Genomic DNA, 21,926 nt, shown 5'->3' on the forward strand with positions numbered 1-21,926 from the left:
GTACTTCCATAAGCTGTTACAACCCTCTCCTAGCTCACAGGCTGTGATAAGCCAGTGGCTGGATTTGGCCTGCAGGCTGTAGTTTGCTGTGACTTCAGGTGCAGTTCTAAGGACAGTCTGTGCGTAAGGAATGACCTGTGGGTCAAGGAAAAGCTTTTCACCCATCCTCACTTGCATGTGTATACATCTTAGCGGTATCACCACCTCTGCTTCTGTATGTTCTGGCAGAGAAGGGACCGGATGGAACAGGGAGAATCCCAAAGTACCCTCGCTTTGACCTCTGCTCATTGCCATCTGTGAGGATTAGAAATAGTGCCAGGTAGAGAAATTATAGAGTCATAAGCATTCAGGCTAAAATGTGGCAACAACCCGATATTCGAGGGCTATTTAGAACACGCTCCTACTCTTCCAACTGAACACTAAAATCCAGACAGATGGCCACCCGTCATGCTGGGTGTGGGTTCCCGTGTCGTCAAGGAGAAGCACAGGTGTGATGCGATGGCCAGCGCGAAGAGCCCTGGCTGACATGCTCAGAACCGCCTGGCGATGTCTCCAGGCAGCGTCTGGGTTGGGATGCGTGGAAGGGGACCCGAGGTTGCATCTCCACAGGCGCGCGTTTTCATGGTCAGTTCCCCGAGTTCCCAGTGGCCTGTGGGAAATGGCGGCAGTATTGATCAAACACAGCCAGGCAGTTCAGTGACTCTGCTGACAGGATCGAAGGAAGGTGGTAGGAAAGCAGAGGCCTTCAGATCTATCGTGTGTCAGTGATAATGCATCCAAAGTAAAAACATGTTGACAGGACGAGAGAGGCCTTCTTAGCCATAAGAAAGGTGGAAGGAGGGGTTATTGGAAAAGTCCTCCATGTCATTTTTTAAAAATATATTTTTATTGTTTCAGAGAGGAAGGGAGTTGGAGAGAGAGAGAAACATCAGTGATGAGAGAGAACCATTGGTTGGCTGCCTCCTGCACGCCCCACACTGGGGATGGAGCCCGCAACCCGGGCTCAATTGAACCATGACCTCCTGGTTCATAGGTTGACGCTCAACCACTGAGCCGCACTGCCTGGGCTTCTATGTCATTTTTGTTTCACATACGTGGCAACTGGAGGCCCACAGGGGCAGGCGGGGAGAGGAAGGCGGTTTCAGAAGCTCCCCCCAGTGCCTGTGCATCCGACAATATGACATTGTCACACAGGCTGTGGAGGAGAAAGGATTGCTGCCCCTTTATCTCCTGTTTGCTCAGAAAATGAAGCAAGAACTTTTCCTGCATGGAACCCTCTTCTCCCATCTGGCTGCCATGTTTAGGGACCGACAGAATTGAAAGCCTCAAGCCCTTGAGTATCTCTCCAAGGGGCCTGCTGGTCACCCAGGCTGGTGGGAGGCCAAGAAGTGACCCCTGAAGCGCCTTCCTTACCACCCCCTCCAAGCTGCTCTCCGGCCGCCCCTTCCCCCGGGCATAGGCCTGAAGGGAGCTGAGAGCTATGTGGCAGGGCGCACGTGTCCGAGCCGGGCTCCGAGGAGGCCCCAGGGAGCTTGGACCCACCTTCTAAGCCAGGTGCTCGCTCCCACGTCACGGGATGCTCTGCCCAAGAAGGTGCGAGTCCTGCCTGTGCTTTGCATTTGGATGTTGTCTTCCCTGGTGGATCTCTCTTTCCCCCCATTCTCTTCATGAGCCCTTGTTTCTCTCCTTCCCTCCTTGTTTTCGTTTTTTTGTTTTTCTTTCGTCCCCCGCTCCTCCCCCTGATGGCTCACCACGGGTCCACATTCCGTTCCTTCGCTCTCTTGCACCTGCTGCCACCACTGCCTCCTCCTCCTCTGACTCCAGGACGGGGCCTTCTTTATGGAGTTTGTCCGCAGTCCACGCACAGCGTCGTCTGCCTTCTACTCGCAGGTCAGTCAAACCCTGCAGCCCACACAGGCCTGCCCGGTCAGCAGAAGCCTTCTGCTCGGCTCAGGACAGATGGGATGGGACCTCGGCTGAGATTCAAGGGCAGCTGACATTGAATTTGGTCTCCGAGGCGTCCATTCCCACCCGAGGTTTGGGCCAGGGCAGCGGGGGATGGAAATGATGGATGTCAGAGACCAAATGGTCGCATCAGTGCTGACTCACGCTTCCTGCCTCTGCCTCTCTGCCACAGAGTTGCCCCCGATTCTTCGCCAAGGGGCAGCCTCTTCCCTTTGAGGTGTTTTTGTCCATATAATGCAAGCAGCATGAACGATGCCTGCTTAAGGCCTGAACGCTTATTTTTTCCCCTCCTAATACAGCCAGAGAAGTCTGTAACCATGGGGTGAGAAGCGGGAAGTGGTGGAAACCAGCAGACATTTACTAACAGGCATGTGCTGTCGGAGGCTAACGTGTGTGGCCTGGGCAGCTCGTCCAGCCACTGGACTTCCCTGAACACATTTGTCAAAGGAAAGGGTTTGGGCCAGATCTCCAAGGGCCTCCCAAGCCTTAACATGCTTCAGTTGCTATCTGCCACGACATAGCACCACCTCACTTATCCTCACGCCGTCACCGGTGCGTTAGGAAGTGTTAGGGCCAGTTTACACATGGAAAAATTGAGAGGCAAAGAAGTTGTACTTTGCACAGCATGGTGCCGACCTGGGCTTTAAATCCAGGACCAACAGGCTTGACCCGTGACCCCCCTGCTCTGTAGTCAACATTAGCAATGACTGTCCTGACAGGTCCCAGGTGACGATGAACGGGGCTCCCAGTCCTTTACCAAGACCCCTGAGTGTGTGAGATTGGCTTAGTTACAGAGACTTGAGAGAGCTGAGGAGGCTTATGCGGAGCAGGGCAAGCTAAGGAGGATGTGATCTCTGAGTGTGGGCGGCATGCTGCATTTTTGGTTTAAAACAGACTCAGGTCGGACTTCTTAAACTTTTGCTTTCTAACAAGAGACCCTCTTGGACTTAGATTAGAATTTAACATAAGAAAAAGAAATCCCTAGCCGGTTTGGTTCAGTGGCTAGAGCGTCGGCCTGTGGACTGAAGGGTTTTACGGTCAAGGGCACATGCCTGGGTTGCAGGCTTGATCCCCAGTGGGGGGCGTGCAGGAGGCAGGCGATCAATGATTCTGTTTCATCATTGATGTTTCTATCTCTCCTTCTCCCTTCCTCTCTGAAATCAATAAAAAAAATATTTTAAAAAGATCAACAGATCTGGAATAAGAGAATTGTTTTATAAATCCCGTAATAGTCCGCACAGCTTCACATGGTAGGATTCACCAGTAGAACAAAAGTGGATGTGTTCCCACAATTGGAAATACAGAGTTGAGAGCTTAGGAGGACACATGAAAAATTTTATATCGCCCACCAGGTATGTTGTTAAGAAGACATATAACTTCTTAGAACATTATCTCTACTCAAATCAGATACTTACACAAAGTTAAATTGCACTTTATGTTTCATTTCTGTGTTTAATATACATAACGTAAAATCTGCTTGCTTTGTTTTCTTTAGATATTTTTTATTTTTATTGATTTCAGAGAGGAAGGGAGAGGAGAGAGAGAAAGATTGAAAGATGAACATAGAGCAGGCATCAGGGAATGGGCAAACTTGGCCCACCATCTGCTTTTATGAATAAAGTTTTATTGGAACAAGGCCATGTCCATTCGTTTAAGTTGTCTATGGCTGCTTCTGTGCCTCTCCATGCAGAGTTGAGTAGTTGCCGCAAGCCCTGTATGGCCCACAAAGCCTAAAATATTTAGTCTGGTCCTTTCCAGAAAAGGTTTGCCAATTTCTGATGAAGAGGATAACTCCTTAACCTCATCTCCACCGAAATGAAACGCAGGAATTAGGTAAATTTTGGAGACATCCTTCCATTTAGGCTGGTGGGGCAGTTCTCAGGGGCAGTAGATGAGAGGGAACCCGTTACCGGGATCCAGAGGGCATCACGGAAGAACCACGCTTTTGTGCCTGAGAGCTGGGTCGAGTCCTCCATTCGCTTCTAATTTAGGATGACAGTGCGGTACCCGTTCCTAAGCCTTGCTGGTTACAAGCAGATGGGGATTGGTAATAGCAAGTTGCCTCTTGCTTTCTTTCTCCATGTTCTTATGGTGCTGGCAGAGTCTGTGTGTTTTTGGTGTGTCCCTCCACCCGCCCAAACCGAGAGCCAAATGGTTCTTTCAGAATGAGGGGCAATTTTGCCTCCGAAGGTACATTTGGTACTATCTGGAGACACTTTTATTCATGACAACTGGGCTGGGGGAGATAATGAGAGTAGTGTTACTGGCATCTAGTGGGTAGGAGCTGGGGATGCTGCTCTATGTCCCACACAGGACAGCCCCCACAACAGACTTATCTGTCCCCAAGTGGCAGTAGTGTCAAGGTTGAGACGCCCTGACTTAGCAGGAGTACTTTGTGCAGCATCTAACAACATAGCTGATGATATAAAGCTTCATTTTAGAAGTGCTCAAGTATTCCTAGTCCCCTTAAAAAAAAAGAAAGAAAAGAAAAGGACCACAAATGTAAATAGCCTTAAAGGATTTCTTTTTTTTTTAACATACAGGTGTCTGTGGACCAGACGGCCGTCCCGGGGTTGGACGGCACCAGCTTGGGGGTAAGCACAGGCCAGTCCGCGGACAGAGGCAACAGCCAGACCTTCGGGAGCTCCCAGAACGCGGGGGAGCAGAGCTTCACCTCCACGAACCCCAGTGACAGCAGGTGAGACTCCTCCTGGGCGGTGGGATGGTCCGCCCGCAGAGGCTGCGGAGGCTGGGCGGCCAGTCCCGACGCCCAGTCCGTTCTTACCGGACCTGTGCTGGGCTGCTGCCCTGCGCCCTGCCTTGCTCACAGGAGAGCTCAGAGGCCCCCGCGGAGGATCAGACATGCAGGGTGGGTTTCGGGGAGGGGGCTCTGAGCTCGTCAGTCCTGTTCCACGCGGCTCCCGTGGCAGGGGCCTCCCATGTGGTAGCGTGCAGTGGGTCTATGCCGCTGGAGGAAATGCACGGGTAGTGAATGGGTCCCCCTCTGTGGCCAGGTAGGGCCACACTGTTCCCAATCCTGAGCATCCAGAGGGAACAGAAGCCGCTCGGACCTCATTTGCTTGGGGAAGCGGCCCACACCCCAGCTTGTTATACCCTTGGCAGATCAGAGGAACTTCTTTTTTATTTCCTTTGTTGCATAATTGCTCCCTAGCCATCTGCCCAGGCTGTTCCTGCCGCCTTCCTGGGCCGATGGAGCAGCCCTGGGCTGCGTGGCCTGAGAAGCTGCCTCTTGCACCCGTTCCCCAAGAGAGAAGGGCCCCGGGCAGCCTGCCTGCCGGCGCTGTTGGAAGCACTCCATTGCCTTCACGTCGCACGTGCAGGGCCGGGCTTCCCATGTCTCACGCACGCAGCCCGTTCACTGTGGCCAGCGGAGGATCAGAGGCGCAAGCAGGCCTGGGTGTGCCTCCTTTCTGTCGCCTCCCAGGCTCATCCCCATCGAGCCTGGCTCATCCCCATCGAGCCTGGCTCATCCCCATCGAGCCTGGCTCATCCCCATCGAGCCTGGCTCATCCCCATCGAGCCTGGCTCTGGACGAGGAGGGTCGGAGGGGCTGCCTGGCTCCTAGGGACGGAGTGCATGTCCCGGCTTCCTCCTTGCTTGCGAGACCAGGGGCGCAGGTTTCTTCTGCTTTTGAAAGGAAAGAGGAACTGGGGGTATGTAGGCTGGAGACAAGGAGACCAACATCGACAGAATCAGGACCAGTGAATGGAAATAGAACAGGTTCCATTTCGTGGTAAAGAACTTGCTAGCAGCTGGTACGCCACGGGGAGGTGGGCTTCCTCAGAGGAGCTGAGTTCTGCGCTCACACGGGTAGGACCGCCTCCTGTCCGAGCCTGGGAGTGGGGACTCGGGGTGCTGGGTTCAGTCCCCATTCAGCGTGGGTATGGGAGGCACCCCTTCTCCTCTCTCTAAAATCAACAAAACGTATTTTTTTAAAAATAAGCAAGTGTGGACATAAAATCACTTGGAATTCTTTTTGTTTTTTAATGTATACACTTTGGAAGTAGGAACCTCTACCCCTTCCCATAAGATAACCCCAGGATGTAGCAATCCAGAATTTTCTGGGTCACCTTTAACGTCAGTGCTGTCCAAGGTCCCCGCTCTGTAAGAAGGACGGTTCCTCAGGTCCCGGCTCTGGCCCTGCTGACCAGGCGCTCTGTGTCCCAGCTCTCAGCAGGTGCTGGCAAGCTCCTTGACGTCGGCCTCCACCCTGGCCGAGATCCTGGAAGCCATGAAGCACCCCTCGTAAGTGCTGGGCGCGTGTGTGAGCGCCGGGGCGGGGGGGTCCGCAGGCCCTAGCCGGGCCCTGCTCGGGCAGTGCAGTCCGGTGGGGTCCTACCTGACTTGGTTGCTCACTAGCTGTGAGACCTCGGGCGAGTCACTTGACCTCTCTGGTCTCTGAGACGTACCTTGTTCGTAAAATGGGACAATAGAAGTCCCAGGTTGGATGTAAGGATTAAGTAGAACAGTTATGTAGCTCACCTCGTCTCGTACCTGACAAGTATATTCTCTAAATATCAGGTCCTTTTGCTTTCTCTTCTCCTTTTCCCCCTTTCACACCATTTTTTGTTCTGGGGTTTCTCTGGGTCTAGAAATAGCGGAGAGCAGTTGCACTGTGGGGATGCTCGCGCCAGATAGCAAGCGCTTTAGCGCGAGTCCCTTCTTCACCATCTTCTCTTTCCGCTGTTGCCATGGTGCGCACGCGCCTTGCTCCCTGCGCGCCACGTTGGAACTCAGGACAGGCGTCCAGCTGCTCTCAGAACAGAAGGGCCTCTCGCCCTCCTGCTTCATCAGCGCGGAGGTGGTGCACTGGCTGGTGAACAACGTGGAGGGCGTCCAGACGCCGGCCATGGCCATCGACATCATGCAGGTGAGACAGCCCGGGCGGAGCTGCAGGACCGTCTGCTCAGGCCCAGGAAGCCAGAGCCCATCTGTAAAGGAGCCGCCCTTTCCAGCAGCGAGGTCTGGAGGGGGGTGAGGATCTGCTTTTTAATAAGTGTGAGGACTGTCTGGAATTGAGAAAGGAGCTTGTCTTGCTTTGAAAGACATGACTTAAAAATCTGGCTGAGCCCAGCCGGCGGGGCTCAGTGTTTGAGTGTTAATCTATGAACCAGGAGGTCACAGCTCGATTCCCGGTCAGGACACATGCCTGGGTTGTGGGCTCCATCCCCAGTGGGGGGCATGCAGGAGGCAGCTGATCAGTGATTCTCTGAGATCATTGATGTTTCTATCTCTCCCTCTCCCTTCCTTTTGGAAATCAATAAAAATATATTTAAAAAAGATCTGATGTCAGTATAGTAAAATATTAACTTTGTTAAAGTTGGGTTTTCTTTATACTTTTCTGTATGTTTGAAATATTTGATGATGTTAAAATACGCATTTGTACTTTATAGCATTGTCTGCACCAGGCACAGCACTTCGCAGGGTGCAGCTGTGGCTGATGGGGTAGAGGGTACGGTCTCCTGGGGGCCCTGTCACTCCCTCCACCCCTCCACTCCGCCCTGTACGGGGGCTACGCCTCTCACATGTCCCTCTGCGGGAATTTCAGAGTCTCACTGTCTCTCCCTCAGAAAATGCTGGAGGAGCAGCTCATCACGCATGCGTCTGGCGAAGTCTGGCGGACCTTCATCTACGGCTTCTATTTCTACAAGATAGTCATGGACAGAGAGCCCGACCGAGGTCAGAGGCGCGGCACGCTGGGGCCACGGGGGCTGGTGCTTTGCCCGGTGACTTGCTCTCTCAAATGGCGCTGCTGCTGGAGCTTCTTGGGTCACTTGGTTTTCCAAGTTGTGCCGGGCCTGTCAGCTTCCCTGAGCGTTCGTGTTTAATTTAAGCATAGCTGGAGCGACACGGGTGTTTTAAAGCTACCGGACGTTCTTGGTGGGAACCGGGTGAATGGAAGATAACCCTCCAGGAGGGCAAGGGACCTGGCATGAGCAAATTCCCGCGGGCCATGTTTTGGTAGCTGGCTTTGATTAGAGCGCCCTCACCCAGTGCAGGTGGGTCTGAGGATGACATGACGGGCTCTAACCTGCATGTCTGACAGCACTTTCTCCTCGCTGGGCCTGCAGACTCCATTCCTTCCCCCAGGAAGACCATCAGGACCTAACATATTTCCCAAGATATGTTTTATGTGTTTGCGGGTTTTTTAATGAGGAAAAGTGATCCCCAAGAGGATAGCAATCCCAGCTGGTCAGAGCTGGCTTGCACAGCACTGGAGGCAGCCAGGACGCAGACAGGCAGCTGTGGTCCCCTGACGCACAGGGCTGTGTGACTCCCGTCCTGCAGACGAAGGGCGTCCGGCCATGGGTCTCAGGAATCGTGCATCCGATAAAGCAGCCTGTGCCGCTCTTCCCCAAGGATGGGTCAGAGCGGATCGGGCAGGTCGTCTCCCTTGTAGCTGCTAGTGTGCCCCTGCCACCTCTTCCCTTCATTTCTGAGTGTGACCTATTGTACCTTCAAGTTGAAGAAATGCCGGTCAAAGTGGACATTTTATTAAGGGGCCTCTTACAGCGTAGCCTTTTGTGCTGGCTTCTTCTGCTTAGCGTGATGTGCTTATGGCTCACCCGTGTTGTAGCGTGCGTCCGTAAGAAAACAGGCCTTCGTGCCCAAGGCGCTTTCTCTCCCTTCTGCTTCCCCAGTGGCCATGCAGCAGCCCACCACCTGGCACACGCCAGCGGTGGACGACTTCGCCAGCTTCCAGCGCAAGTGGTTCGAGGTGGCCTTCGTGGCCGAAGAGCTCTTGCACTCGGAGATCCCGGCCTTCCTCCTGCCCTGGCTGCCCAGCCGGCCGGCCTCCTACGCGAGCAGGCACAGCTCCTTCAGCCGCAGCTTCGGAGGACGGAGCCAGGCCGCTGCGCTCTTAGGTAGGTGCCCGACCCACGTAGGGCCTGGCGGTGCGCTGGCGGGTGGCTGAGGCAGAGTGGCCGCCAGCCGGGGGGACGAGGCCTGGGAACCGGGATCGAAGCCGCTGCGGCAGTCACACTGGCCATTCGGTCTGTGGGCACTGCAGGCTCCTGCGCTGGCTTCTGTGAGTGGGTTGAGCTCATTATTGTCCTGACCAACAAACAGTGTTCATCAGCGTCCCGCTCTCCCCAAGGTCACGTTCAGAGACAGAGGCACAATGAGCCACTTCAAATAAGTATTGGTGTGCGGTGATACTTTCTTTTCCTGAGAGCTGAGGGAACAAGAGAGATTCCCAAAGAACCCGACCCAGTGCCAGAAGTCCAAGCGTCACTCTCACAGGGCGCGCCCCTCAGACCAGCACAGAGAGCTCTTTGCTGTAAGGAGCTTGGCTACAATCGCTCAGGATCGCCCCAGGTTAGAGGCAGGAAATCAGGGGCACTGATGGCAGCAAGTGTACAAACATGTTGTAGGAATGTGTTTTACACACATCTGTTAGGTTTGAGCTCCTTTTAGGTGGGGGGTAACTAGCATTACTTGAAGAATGTCTTTTCCTTTAAAGTGCTCGATAAAAGGGCTTCTGATGTGAGTCCCTCGTGCGGAATGTGCAAAACCAGAGAGCAGGGGCCTCGACCTCAGCACTGTGGATATTGGGGTCCAGATCATTCTGTTGGGGGGGGGGGCACTGTCCTGTGCCTCGTAGTGTGCTTAGCCTCTCAGACCTCTACCCACTGGATGCCAGTGGCTCCGCCCACTGGCAAAATGTCTCCAGACATTGCCCGGCGTCCCCAGGGGAGTGCCAAATCACCCCCAATTGGGAATGGCTGCCTGGGAGGGAATTGAAGATTGCAGGAAGGAGCCAAGATCGGGGAGCTCAGCAAACCGGGGAGGCCCGCCTCCCTCTGCAGGTGTCAGGCCGGGGAGGGTGTTTTCAGAGCTGGTGGGAGGAGGGAGCTGCCGTCCGAAGCAAGCGCTGTCCTCTGCCCTCGTGGCCCTGGGCTGCTCGCTGCTCTAGTGCTTTCCATGGGTGATGCGGCTGCTCTAGCCCCGCCCTGCCCCAGGTGGTGCCGTGCGATGACAGCCCTCGTGCCCTGGTTTCTAGATCACTCTGAGTCGGCACTGAGCAGGCAGACAGTTACCTCGTTTACTCCTCCCGTGCCGGAGCGAGGCTGTGATTTATGTTGCAGAGTGCGTGACACTGAGGCTCAGGGAGGGGCAGGAATTTGCCCCAGGCTCTGCTTCTATGCAGTGTTAGGACTGGCGTGTTTTCTCCACTGTCTGAGCCCGACCATACTGCACCACGGCTTCAGGAAGACAAGAGTCAGAGCAGGTCAGGGCTGGAGGGATTTGTGTGCCAGTTTCAATGAAACTTCTAGCATTGGAGCCACCGAACTCTTTCGCCTTAAGTACCGTAGCCAGCTAAGCAGTGTCCATGGGAGCCTGGCCAGGCCTCGGGGTGACCATGGGTGAGTGGGAGGCTTATACTGGGAGGAAGGGTTACCAGGAACAGAAGAGGGGATGATTACAAGCGAGGTGGCCAGAGGAGAAGGCACGCAGGGAGGCTGTGACTCATCCACGTTTCATTGATCAGAGCTCTCCTCTGTGGCTGCAGAGGATTTCTGAGCAGGAGACCCATGGAGGATGAGCTAGTTTGATACTGACCTGGAATTTTTGAGTAACACACAGTTGATGAGCCAGGGCATTAGGCCTCATGATGAGGTTTCTTGAGGTAAGATTATAGAACCGTTGCCTTCCGGGGTCGAGACCAGAAAAGGGAGACTTGCCCTGGACTGTGATGTGGTTTGGATGGCTGGTCCAGTTGTGTCCCTTCGTGGGTCACTGGGACCAGAAGGTTAGGGGTTCAGCTGACTCTGATCTTGACGGAAACATTTTCCCTCCTTGGCTGCTGTTTCCTCAACTATAAATGCAGGGTTGGGATTAGATTGGGGGAGATAAACTGTGGCTTACCTGCTCAAATCTGTTTGTTTGTTTTATAATACATTTTCTTTTTTATATATATATTTTTATTGATTTCAGAGAGGAAGGGAGAGGGAGAGAGAGTTATAAACATCAAATGATGAAAGAATCATTGATCAGCTGCCTCCTGCACACCCCCTACTGGGATCGAGCCCACAACCCAAGCATGTGCCCTTGACTGGAATTGAACCAGGACCCTTCAGTCCATAGGCCGATGCACTATCCACTGAGCCAAATCAACCAGGGCATAAATTTTATTTTTAGAGCACTTTTAGACTCAAAGCAAAATTGAGCACAAAGTAGACTTCCTATATGCTCCCTGTCCCAACACACACACAGCCTTCTCCACTATCAACATCTCCCACCAGAGTGGGATGGTTGTTATAATCGATGAACCTACATTGACATTATCATCACCCAAAGTCTGTGGTTTGCATTAGGGTTCACTCTTGGTGGTATACATTTTATGGGTCTTGACAAATGTCTGACGACATGTATTCACCATTGTAGTATCATACAGAGCAATTTCACTGCCCTAAAAATCCATCTGTTTTTGTAAATAAAATCTACATTTACGCCATGCCTGTGGCTGCTTTTGCACTATAATGGCAGACCTGAGCCATTGAAACAGTCTCTATATGAGACCACATAGCCTGCAAAACCTAAAGTATTTATTATCTGGACCTTTACAGAAGTTTGCAACCCCTGGACTAGATGATTTCCAGGAAGCTTCTAGAATCTGCGATTTTCCTCTTAGGTGATTCTGCAGTTTCCTATCTGGGTGTTTATTCTTCCTCCTCATCCCCTCCTCCTTCTCCCTCTCTCTTGGGGCCCCTCCTCTGCGCGGACATAGCTGCCACCGTCCCGGAGCAGAGGACTGTGACGCTGGACGTGGACGTGAACAACCGAACAGACCGGCTGGAGTGGTGCAGCTGCTATTACCATGGCAACTTCTCCCTGAACGCGGCCTTCGAGATCAAGCTCCACTGGATGGCGGTGACCGCCGCGGTCCTCTTCGAGATGGTGAGCACCTCCTCTCCTTGCAGATGGGGCCCTGGCTCGCTGTGCGGAGGGCTCAGTGGGTGCTTAGTAGCAAATCATGTCACTTCAAGAAATACATCTTTTTATTGATTTCAGAGAGGAAGGGAGAGGGAGAGATAGAAACTTTAGTGATGAGAGAGAATCATGGATCGGTTGCCTCCTGCATGCCCCCTACTGGGGATCGAGCCCACCACCCAGGCATGTGCCCTGACCTGGAAGCAAACCGGCAACCTCTTGGTTCCTGGGTTGATACCCAACCACTGAGTCACACAGGCCAGGTGAGAAGGGTTTTTAGAAGCAAGAGATAGCTCTCTCCAGTCTCCTCCTCCCAAAAGAAACACCGGCATTGCAGACACATGGGCTGCCGGGAGGAACTGTGCGTAGCTCTTAATTGCGAGTATTCGTCAGGAGGTGAGACTGCGTTTTCCTGCCCGGGACTGGTTGGGAGCTGGCGATCACCAACGTGCCAGTCAACGTGCGTGACGCCACCTGGCAGCTTCGCTCCCCGAGCAGTGTTTCCTCTCGTCTGCACCAGGCTGGGGGTGACACTGTTTGTGTCTGTGTTTTCCACCAGGTCCAAGGGTGGCATCGCAAAGCCACCTCCTGCGGCTTTTTGCTGGTGCCGGTTCTGGAGGGTCCCTTTGCGCTGCCCAGTTATCTGTACGGCGACCCACTTCGAGCCCAGCTCTTCATCCCGCTCAACGTCAGCTGTCTGCTCAAGGAGGGCAGCGAGCACCTGTTCGATAGTAAGAGACGCTCCCCTCGGGGCTTCCGTCTCCATGAGTAAGACCAGACCCCTCTTCCCCCCAAGGACACCTCTGGGGAGCTAACCCACGCAGGCTTCTGCATAGAGAGCCTTCGGACAGGGGCCAAAGGATCTGGGGTTTTTTGTTTGTTTTTGTTTTTTTTAATGAAGTGGCCCTAAGGCTTTTTGAACGATTTTTTAAAATATACTTTATTGACTTTTTACAGAGATGAAGGGAGAGGGTTAGAGAGTTAGAAACATCGATGAGAGAGAAACATCCATCAGCTGCCTCCTGCACACTCCCTACTGGGGATGTGCCCGCAACCCAGGTACATGCCCCTGACCAGAATCGAACCTGGGACCCTTCAGTCAACAGGCTGACGCTCTGTCCACTGAGCCAAACCAGTCAGGGCAGATCTGGGTTTTAATCTTCCCTCTTCACTTAGAGACTGGGTAACCCTGGACAAGTCACTTAATGTCTCTGGGCCTCAAAATCCTTTTTATTTATTTTTATTTTTGTATATATTTTCATTGATTTCAGAGAGGAAGGGAGAGGGAGAGAGAGAGAGAAACATCGATGATGAGAGAGAATCATGGATCGGCAGCCTCCTGCACACCCCACACTGGGGATCCAGCCCACAACCTGGGCATGTGCCCTGACCGGGAATCTAATCATGACCTCCTGGTTCATAGGTCGATGCTCAATCACTGAGCCACACCAGCGGGGCTATAAAGCACTCTTTACACACACACACACACACACACACACACTTGTGTGACCTCACGGTGTGGCTGAGGCAGGACCATTTTTGCAGTTCGGAAATGCCTAATGAGTGTGTGTATCTAACTATTTTAAGCCAGGCACCGCCTCATGGTGCTGTTTTTCATGTGTTGAGGGGACAGAGAGATGGTCCCCGCACCGTCCGAGCCTCCTCTGGGGTTTTCCACCTTCATGGTGATAGCACAGGATAGCGCGAGGGGCTGGCCTCGGGGGACATTTTTTGTGTGAGCTGATGGCTTTCTCTGCCACTCATAACCCCGTCATCAAGACCAGCCGCCTCTGTGGGTTGCCATGGTTACAGCTGAACGAAAGGAGTCCTAGCTTCAAGGCATAAGGGCTTGAGTCTAAAATTCGATTTTCTTGCTTCTGTGCTGCTTCTCTTCCAGTTATCGCCCCTTCTGATAACAGTGGATTCAAACCCTTAAAAACCCGACAAGAATCGGCTGTGTGTGTGTTTTCCTATTAAAGCCAGAGCCTTTTTCTCCCTCGCTCTCCGTTGCCCAGAATCCTCAGGTCTGTCCTAGATAGAGGAGTCCAAGTGCGGGAGGAGTGACGAGGCCGCTGCAGGCACCGGGCCTTGGGGATGTCCGTGGCACCTCCGTCCTGAGAGCGGCCCTGGCCCTGGCCGGCTGCTGTGGGACAGGCTCCCAGCCCCCCTCCCGCCCCTCTTGGTCCTCAAGGCAGCCCCGCAGGAGGAGCAGGAGGAGCGGGGCTGGAGCAACAAAGTGGGCGATGGGGGAGGGTATGTCCCCGCCCCTCCCAGACGATCACTCTTCCAAAATTATTTTTATATCACTTTGCTTCCATTTCCCCACCCAGCTTATAATATTGCCTTTCCTCATAGGGAAATGGAAGGTGGTCCTCAGAGGCAGATAACATGCATTTCTTTTTTGTTTTTTTGTTAATCCTCACCCAAGGATATTTTTCCATTGACTTTTAGAGAGAGTGGAAGAGAGAGGGAGAGACAGAGGAAACATCGATGTAAGAGAAACACATCGATTGGTTGCCTCCTGCACGAGCCCCAACCAGGGCCCTTGACCGGGATCGAACCCGGGACCCTTTGGTCTGCAGGCTCTATCCGTTGAGCAACACTGGCCAGAGCCCTTAAAGCTCCTCTCCTTTTTGCACTGGGACATCGTGCTCCTTTCCGCTGCTGACACAGGAGGTCATTGGAATGAGTCCTGGCAGCTCACACTGGCTCCTAAGGGCTCACGTTCGTCCCCTCTCTAGATCCTGATGGAACGCAGGAGAGAGGAGGGTGAGAATGTGTGGCTGTCACTTTCTTTGGCACGTCCCCTCTTGGGGTAGAGGCTGGTCTTTCCGGAGGCAGGGCGGGTGGAAAAGCTGAGCCTGTGACCAGGAGGAGGCATTGCCAAGAGCAGAGAAGGGCTCAGAAGGCCAGACCCCGGGCCAGTCGCGTACCGTAGGGTCACAGCCGAGCATTTACTCCTTTTCCCTTTCAGGCTTTGAACCGGAAACGTACTGGGACCGCATGCACCTCTTCCAGGAAGCCATTGCGCACAGGTTCGTCCCTTCGCAAGAGAGAACGGCAGGGAGACCCTCGCGTTCGTCTGGAATAGCAGTTCCCAGAGCGAAGCCCCGTTCGTTTCATTTCTGGGGAAACAGGGCTAGCCCCCCAATGTCACATGTGCTGCTTATCTCCGCTCGGACCCCGGCCTTGGTTTCAAAGCTCAGCGCACCCTCTCCAGTTCCCGTGGCTGTTGTTTTCAGACCTGATTTCCGTCGCCTTCCAGTTGAGGGGAGAGCAGAGCCCCCCCCTTAGCCTCCAACAAGACCTGAGACAAGCTATCTGGGAGATGACAGGAGATGAAAAACTGGAATTTGTCAAGAGTCCCTTGACACATGCCGAAAAGACAGTCAGTGCTTAAGCAGTGATAGAGGAGTCAGGAGGCATTTCCTGGCACTTCAGCTGTGTTCCAGGGAAAGCCTTCCCCAGGCTTGGCTGTCCATCCCGGGGATAGTCAGTGAGGGGGCCCAGGACCATGTGGTTAAATTGCCTTTTTAAAAAAATATGTATTTTTTTTATTGATTTCAGAAAGAGAGGGAGAGGGAGAAAGAAATAGAAATGTCAGTGATGAGAGAGAATCATGGATCAGCTGCCTCCTGCACACCCCGCACTGGGGATCGAGCACGAAACCCCGCATGTGCCCTGACCGAGAGTGGAACTCTGACCTCCAGGCTCATAGGTTGATGCTCAACCACGGAGCCACGCATTTTTTTTTTTTCCCAAATAGCAATAATCGCGCCTCGGGTAAACCTCATTGGTTACGATACTGCCAGTGCGCAGCTTAAGTTGCCTTTATAAAGTGGAAGCTCCTTCCTGGTGACTTAAGGAAGAGATGAGGCAAGAATCTGGCTCAGGCTGATCTACGCCGAGGAAATGAAGGACTTGATTAGCAGTAGAGAGGAAGAGAGGAAAACCCAGGCCACGCCTGCACCTGATGGAATCAGCCTGCGGGCGATGGGCTTGCGAGGCGTGTTAGCCGGTCCATGTGTTTGCAGATCTGACTAATGTAGAGGCTACCACACAGCACCTCCCTGAGGAGCTTGGTCCAGGAGAGAAGAGGGGCCTTTCACCTCCTGGAGTTCTGCCCGTGTCCCCGCCTGCGTTACATAAAGCGTCGGGCTCAGGGCAGGAGCCACATCTATTAATATGTCCTTTGCAGCACTTAGCAGGTAGAGCTGTGAGAAATGGGCTTCACGAAATAGAAAAACCAGGAATAGAACAAGCCGGAGACAGAAGCCGGAAGGAACAGCCGTGCATGCAAAACGGCCCCTCCTGCCCATTCCAGACCGCAGGGAAGCACAGCCCAGACTGGTGGTCCTCGCTTCTAAGAACAGAATTTCAATTAAGCTACTTCATTTCCCTTCAGGGCCTTTAATGAGCACCTACTGTGTGCTTAGTGTGGGAGACGAGGAAGGGAGAGAGGCATGGCTACGGTATAGAAAGATCAGGACCATTTTCAGGGTCTGACAATCCTGAGGATGTGGTGGGCACCGTGGGAAGGTCTGATGGGACGGCTGGGGGTGCCAGGAGCAGGGGATGAGGAAGAGGGCGGCGGGGAGGGGGCTTTCAGCCGCCCGGAGGTGAACGGAGGCTGGGCACGAGGAGATCCGGGGAGCCATCAGAGAGGTAGAGATTGAGACACAGACGGAAGCAGCCTGCATGTTCCATCTTGGAGACCTTTCCAGACCCTGTTAGCCCAGCCTGTCGGAGTCCTGTTAGCCCCTGGTCCTGTGAGAGGCCCTACTCAGTGCGTCTTCCTGTCTTTCCCTTAGGTTTGGGTTTGTGCAAGATAAATATTCCGCGTCTGCTTTTAACTTCCCAGCTGAGAACAAGCCTCAGTACATCCATGTCACAGGTGAGGGGCTCTGGAGAGAATGGGGGAGGGGGTGGGCCCCATGCCCAGGGTCTGCACCCCGCCTGTGGTTGCAGAACCGCCCAGCCAACCCCGACCCCACCGGCGGCACTACCTGTGGCTGCAACCCCGCGCCCTCCCCTTCGTCCAGGCACCGTGTTCCTGCAGCTGCCCTACTCCAAGCGCAAGTTCTCGGGGCAGCAGCGCCGGCGGCGCAACTCCACCAGCTCCGCCAACCAGAACATGTTCTGCGAGGAGCGGATCGGCTACAACTGGGCCTACAACACCATGCTGACCAAGACCTGGCGCTCCAGTGCCACGGGCGACGAGAAGTTCGCCGACCGGCTGCTGAGGGACTTCACCGACTTCTGCGTCAACCGCGACAACCGGCTGATCACGTTCTGGGCGAGCTGCCTGGAGAAGATGCATGCCAGCGCCCCCTGAGACGGGGGTGTGGTCAGAGGATGGGAGGATGCCCGTCTGCTGCTGATAGGCAACGGATCAGCCAGGCTCTGGGCGTCGATGGCAGTTTGCCACCGTCAGTGGGCGGGGGCCGCCGCTGCTTCCCCCGTGTTCTTCCGCTCGAGGAGAAGGATTCTGGAAGCAGCTAGCGCCCGCCCAGAGCAGGTGGGAGGCCCAGATGGCCCGTGGGAAGGGGACAGGCAGCCCCCAGGAGTGTCCTCAGAGGGGGTGGCTCCTCCGAGAGTCCCCTCCTGCACCCCCCGGGGGCTCTTCAGAGCAGGATCCACACTTCCCACTAGGAGAGCGCACAGGATGTAAGATAATGTTGTGAAATAGTGTACATAGGCTCACACCGACTGTACATACCTGTACATAGCAGCAGCGGAGGAAAGAGCCCCGCGCCATCCCTGGCCCCAGCCTGGTTTCTGTGCCGTCTTAAAGCACCCCCCAGCCCCCACCTTTCCAGGCCCCTGGTACATGCTGGGGGAGCACCAGGGGCTGGCCAGGGTTCTCACTGGGGGCGACTTGGACCCCCGTTTGAGAAACATTTGGCAATATCTGGAAACACTCGGGTATCCTAACAGTCCCCAGTGCTACTGGCATCTGATGGGTGCTTCCCAACACCCTGCATTGCCCAGGGTGGCTCCTACAGCAAAGAATTGCCCGGCCCCGGCCCCCAGCCAGGCACCATGGCTCAGTGGTTGAGCGTTGACCTAGGAACCAGGAGGCCAGGGTTCAATTCCCAGTCAGGGCACATGCCTGGGTTGTGGGCTCGATTCCCAGTGTGGGGCGTGCAGGAGGCAGCCATCAATGATTCTCTCTCATCATTGACGTTTCTATCTCTCTCCCCCCCTCTCCCTTCCTCTCTCTGAAATCAATAAAAATATATTTTTTAAAAAAAGGAGTGGGAGAAATAAGCCCATTGTGAGTGGTTTCCCCGCACTGGGAAGGGGGGAGGGCAGGCTGGGGCCGGCTCCCTGCCCAGCGATGAGGGCCAAGGCCACACACCCTCCGGTCCCCGGTCACCGCACTGGCCTCCGAGGGCGGTTGGCACAGGAGGACAGGAGCGCTCCGGGCTGGTCTGACACAGGAAGTGTCTCACCTCAAAGCAGAAGTGAAACAGGGCACACTTCCCCTCGCAGGAGGCGCGTCGGACCATCCCCTCGCCACCGTCTCCTGCAGGAACGGCTGGGGTCTGAGGTTGGGGGTTGACAGAAGCCGGGCTGGTCTGGGGACCCACCCATGTCTGCCTCCCACCACACATCCTGGGCAGCATCTGGTCACACAGGCCTCCTTGGCTGGCATCCCTGTGGTTGGAAGATACCATTTCTGTTGGGTTTTGTGATGTAGACTCTCAGGGAAATGGCCCTTTTTACATCCCCTGCTCCCAGTGGAATCGCGGCCAGCCCGTCACTACAAGATAGAGGCTCACGCACGGTTTATGCTCTCATTCATTGTTCTCCCATCAACAATATATTCAGAGCAATCTGTGCACAGGTCCGTGAGGAAGAAGGGCTGTGAACACGAGTGTGCACAGGTCACTATTGTTATGGTGGTGAAATCTTGCAGTCGTGGGCTGGGATGTGAAGGCTGTGTAAGAGTTCTGGCCTTCAAGGAGTGGGGGGGGGAGGGGATTCTGGAGGGCTAAAGGGCTTTGGCACTAAAACCAAACGAGAAGGCAGCCTGGCCACGGGGACTCAGTGGTTGAGCGTCCACTGTGAACCAGGAGGTCACGGTTCAATTCCCGGTCAGGGCACAAGCCCGGCTTGTGGGCTCGATCATTGGTGGGGAGTGTGCAGGAGGCAGCCGATCAATTATTCTCATCATTGATGTTTCAGTCTCTCTCCCTTTCCCTTCCTCTCTAAAATCAATAAAAAAAATTTTTTAAATAAAAATAATAAAAAATAATCCCTAGCCAGTTTGGCTCAGTGGATAGAGTGTCAGCCTGCGGACCAAAGGGTCCCAGGTTCGATTCCGGTCAAGGGCTCATACCTCAGTTGCAGGGTTGGCCCCGGTCGGGGGCGCGTGCAGGAGGCAACCAGTTGATGTGTTTCTCTCACATCAATATTTCTCTCCTCTCTCTTCCACTCTAAAAATCAATGGAAAAATATCCTCGGGTGAGGATTCTAGAAGGAAATTACTAGTCATCCTAATAAGAAGATACAGTTTGTTAAGTCAGACAAATACTGGTATAGTGTGAGCTTCCTTACAGTGCGGCAGACAGCGAGCGGCTCGCAGAGGAAAAACAGCATGCAGCAGTTGATGAGCAAAGACCAACAGGAGTGGCCAGACTTTGTGCTGGGCCACTTCTGAGGGTGGCAGCTCAGGGGCTGAGAAGTGCAGATGGGTAGTGACCGTGTCCCGGGGATGTGCAGACTCGCATAGGGACATAGTCAGTGATGCTGCAATCACCATGGGTGGTGCCGGGTGGGTCCTGGGAATATCGGGGGACGCTTTGGGAAGGGAATCGTCTGACCACTGGGCTGTACACCTGGAACCTATACAAAATAATATTGAATGCAAGCTGTGATAAACCATTTGTTTTTAAAGATGGAACTACCTTTTATTTTTTTAATATATTTTTATTGATTTCAGAGAGGAAGGGAGTGAGAGAAACATCAATGATGAGAGAGAATCATGGATCGGCTGCCTCCTGCACGCCTCCCATTGGGGAGCAAGCCTGCAACCCGGGCATGTGCCCTGACCAGGAATCGAACCCTCAACCACTGAGCATCTTTGAGGTCGATGCTCAACCACTGAGCCACACCGGCCAGGCATAAAACATTTTTTGGGTTTTATCATTAAAGGCTCTAAGCCAGCACCAGGTGACCCGGTCAGGTGTGGAGTTTTAAAAGCGTGTCTGGCTGTGGTGATCCAAAATGGAAGCGGGGGGTGGGATGAGCGAGTGTCAAAGCAGGAAGCCGCTGAGAGCCAGTGTGGTTGTCCAGGAAATCTGTGATGGAACCTCAGACCGGGAAAGGGGGGGGGGGGGCGGGGGAGGCGTGGATGACTTGTCAACCATTTAGGAGATAAAAGGGATATGACTGGGCAATGGGTTTGGTGGGAAGGATGCGGGCCAGCCAGGCTCTTGTTTAGGATGACACCTATGTTTCTGGAAAGAACTGTTGCCAGGCAACAGAGTGAAAGCCAGGGCAGAGCTGGGAAGGGGTGGGAGCACTTTCCCCTGCAGTTGTGATTATGCCCGTGTTTGCAAAATAAGGGGTGTTGAGAGCCTGGGCTGCACAGCTCCCTGATTGCCTGCGGGGGTGGGGTGGGGTGGGGTGGGGTGAGGAGGCTGGTTGAAGGAGGTTGCACACGTGGCCGGCTGGAAGAATGGGCTGGGAGCTAGGGCTTAGCTGTGTGGCATTGAGGGGGCAGCTTTGCCCCTCTGGCCCTCAGCTCTAGAATGGCTGGCCCTGCTGGTCTGGCATTTTAAGGGCAACCTGAGTCTTATTTGTGTCCGCTGGCACTATTGCCAGGGATCCCCCCCTGGTCCACCTGATCCAGAGCTTGGAGGCGAAGACAGCACGAAGTCTGGAATGTGAGATCTGAGAGGCATCCCAGAGCCCATTTGCTCCATCTTTGAATTTTGCAGAGGGGCCAGCACCTGTCTGACCCTCATCACCATCCTCCAGCAGTTCCCTGCTCAGAGGAGAAGAGGTGGAGCGTTTGTGCAAAGCCACAGAGCTAGAGGGTGGAGGGGTACCGCTGGGGTGAGCTCCATGTTCCTTTCCCGTGGGGGTGGGCATTTTTCTGCAGCCCACAGCCATTTCTCAGGACAGATGGGGCTGGGAGAGCCGTGGGGAAGGACTGAGACCATAGACCAGGTGATGTTGCGCATCTGAGGTGGGGGGGAATGATGAGGGGCATCTGACGCTGAGCCCTGCGAAGCTGGGTCCTTTGCGACTCTTTACACAGGCCTCTTGTCACGCACCCTCGCTATGACTCCTGAATGTCCTCTCTGGGCTGCAAGATGCTCTTTGCAAGAAAAGGGATGCAGGAAGCCCAGCCTCCCCCCTGCAAACAGCAAAAACCTGGTTGGAACAGAATCTCAAGGCTGAGGTTTCCATGGTGGCTCCACTCTGCCGCCCTTCCCATTGGCCAGGCATCCTGCTTCGGCATTAGCAACAGAGGCTCAGACACCCATCCCCTTCCTGATTGGCCAGGTTGTGCTGCAGTGCCATGGCAACGGGGGCAGAGGGACCAGTCGCTGCAGGATGACTGGAGTCACCATCTACCTGGGGTGGAGCTGAGAGTCCCCTGGTGGGGAAGGGAGGGGGATGCAAAGAGGAACAGGGAGCCCCACTGCCTCTCACAGCCAGGTGGGGGACCCTCCTCTGCAGTTGCCCAGGCTGGGGGGCTTCCCCTCATTTATCACATCCTGTAGCATCTTCCCAGCCCTTCTTTCTCCCCAGAGTCCCTGTCTCTGCAGAAGAAAAGCCAGACCTCTGACAGAGGTTAACATATTTGCCCAAAGTCATGAAAATTGCAAGCCAGCATTTGAACCCCTATTATATTGCCTGACTTAAAGGCTTTGCAGTGGTTCTCAACCTTCTGGCCCTTTAAATACAGTGCCTCATGTTGTGACCCAACCATAAAATTATTTTTGTTGCTACTTGATAACTGTCATGTTGCTACTGTTATGAATCGT

The 21,926-nt window shown here is 54.1% G+C and overlaps 1 protein-coding gene across 1 annotated transcript in view; it reads left to right on the forward strand.

Annotated features, from left to right (window-relative positions):
• Positions 1-18,169, forward strand: part of DEPDC5 (DEP domain containing 5, GATOR1 subcomplex subunit) — a 63,481-nt gene extending 45,312 nt beyond the window's left edge. The window contains exons 33-43 of the mRNA XM_081113541.1: positions 1,825-1,890; positions 4,509-4,663; positions 6,154-6,231; positions 6,724-6,856; positions 7,557-7,665; positions 8,628-8,852; positions 11,720-11,889; positions 12,482-12,653; positions 14,897-14,957; positions 16,734-16,816; positions 16,965-18,169. Coding sequence (XP_080969667.1) covers positions 1,825-1,890; positions 4,509-4,663; positions 6,154-6,231; positions 6,724-6,856; positions 7,557-7,665; positions 8,628-8,852; positions 11,720-11,889; positions 12,482-12,653; positions 14,897-14,957; positions 16,734-16,816; positions 16,965-17,257 — 1,545 coding nt within the window. The 3' untranslated portion in view covers positions 17,258-18,169. The remainder of the gene's footprint in view (positions 1-1,824; positions 1,891-4,508; positions 4,664-6,153; positions 6,232-6,723; positions 6,857-7,556; positions 7,666-8,627; positions 8,853-11,719; positions 11,890-12,481; positions 12,654-14,896; positions 14,958-16,733; positions 16,817-16,964) is intronic.
• The last annotated feature ends 3,757 nt before the right edge of the window (positions 18,170-21,926 follow it).

Source organism: Myotis nattereri (genome assembly GCF_964212035.1).
Source record: "Myotis nattereri genome assembly, chromosome: 19".
Lineage (NCBI taxonomy): Eukaryota > Metazoa > Chordata > Mammalia > Chiroptera > Vespertilionidae > Myotis > Myotis nattereri.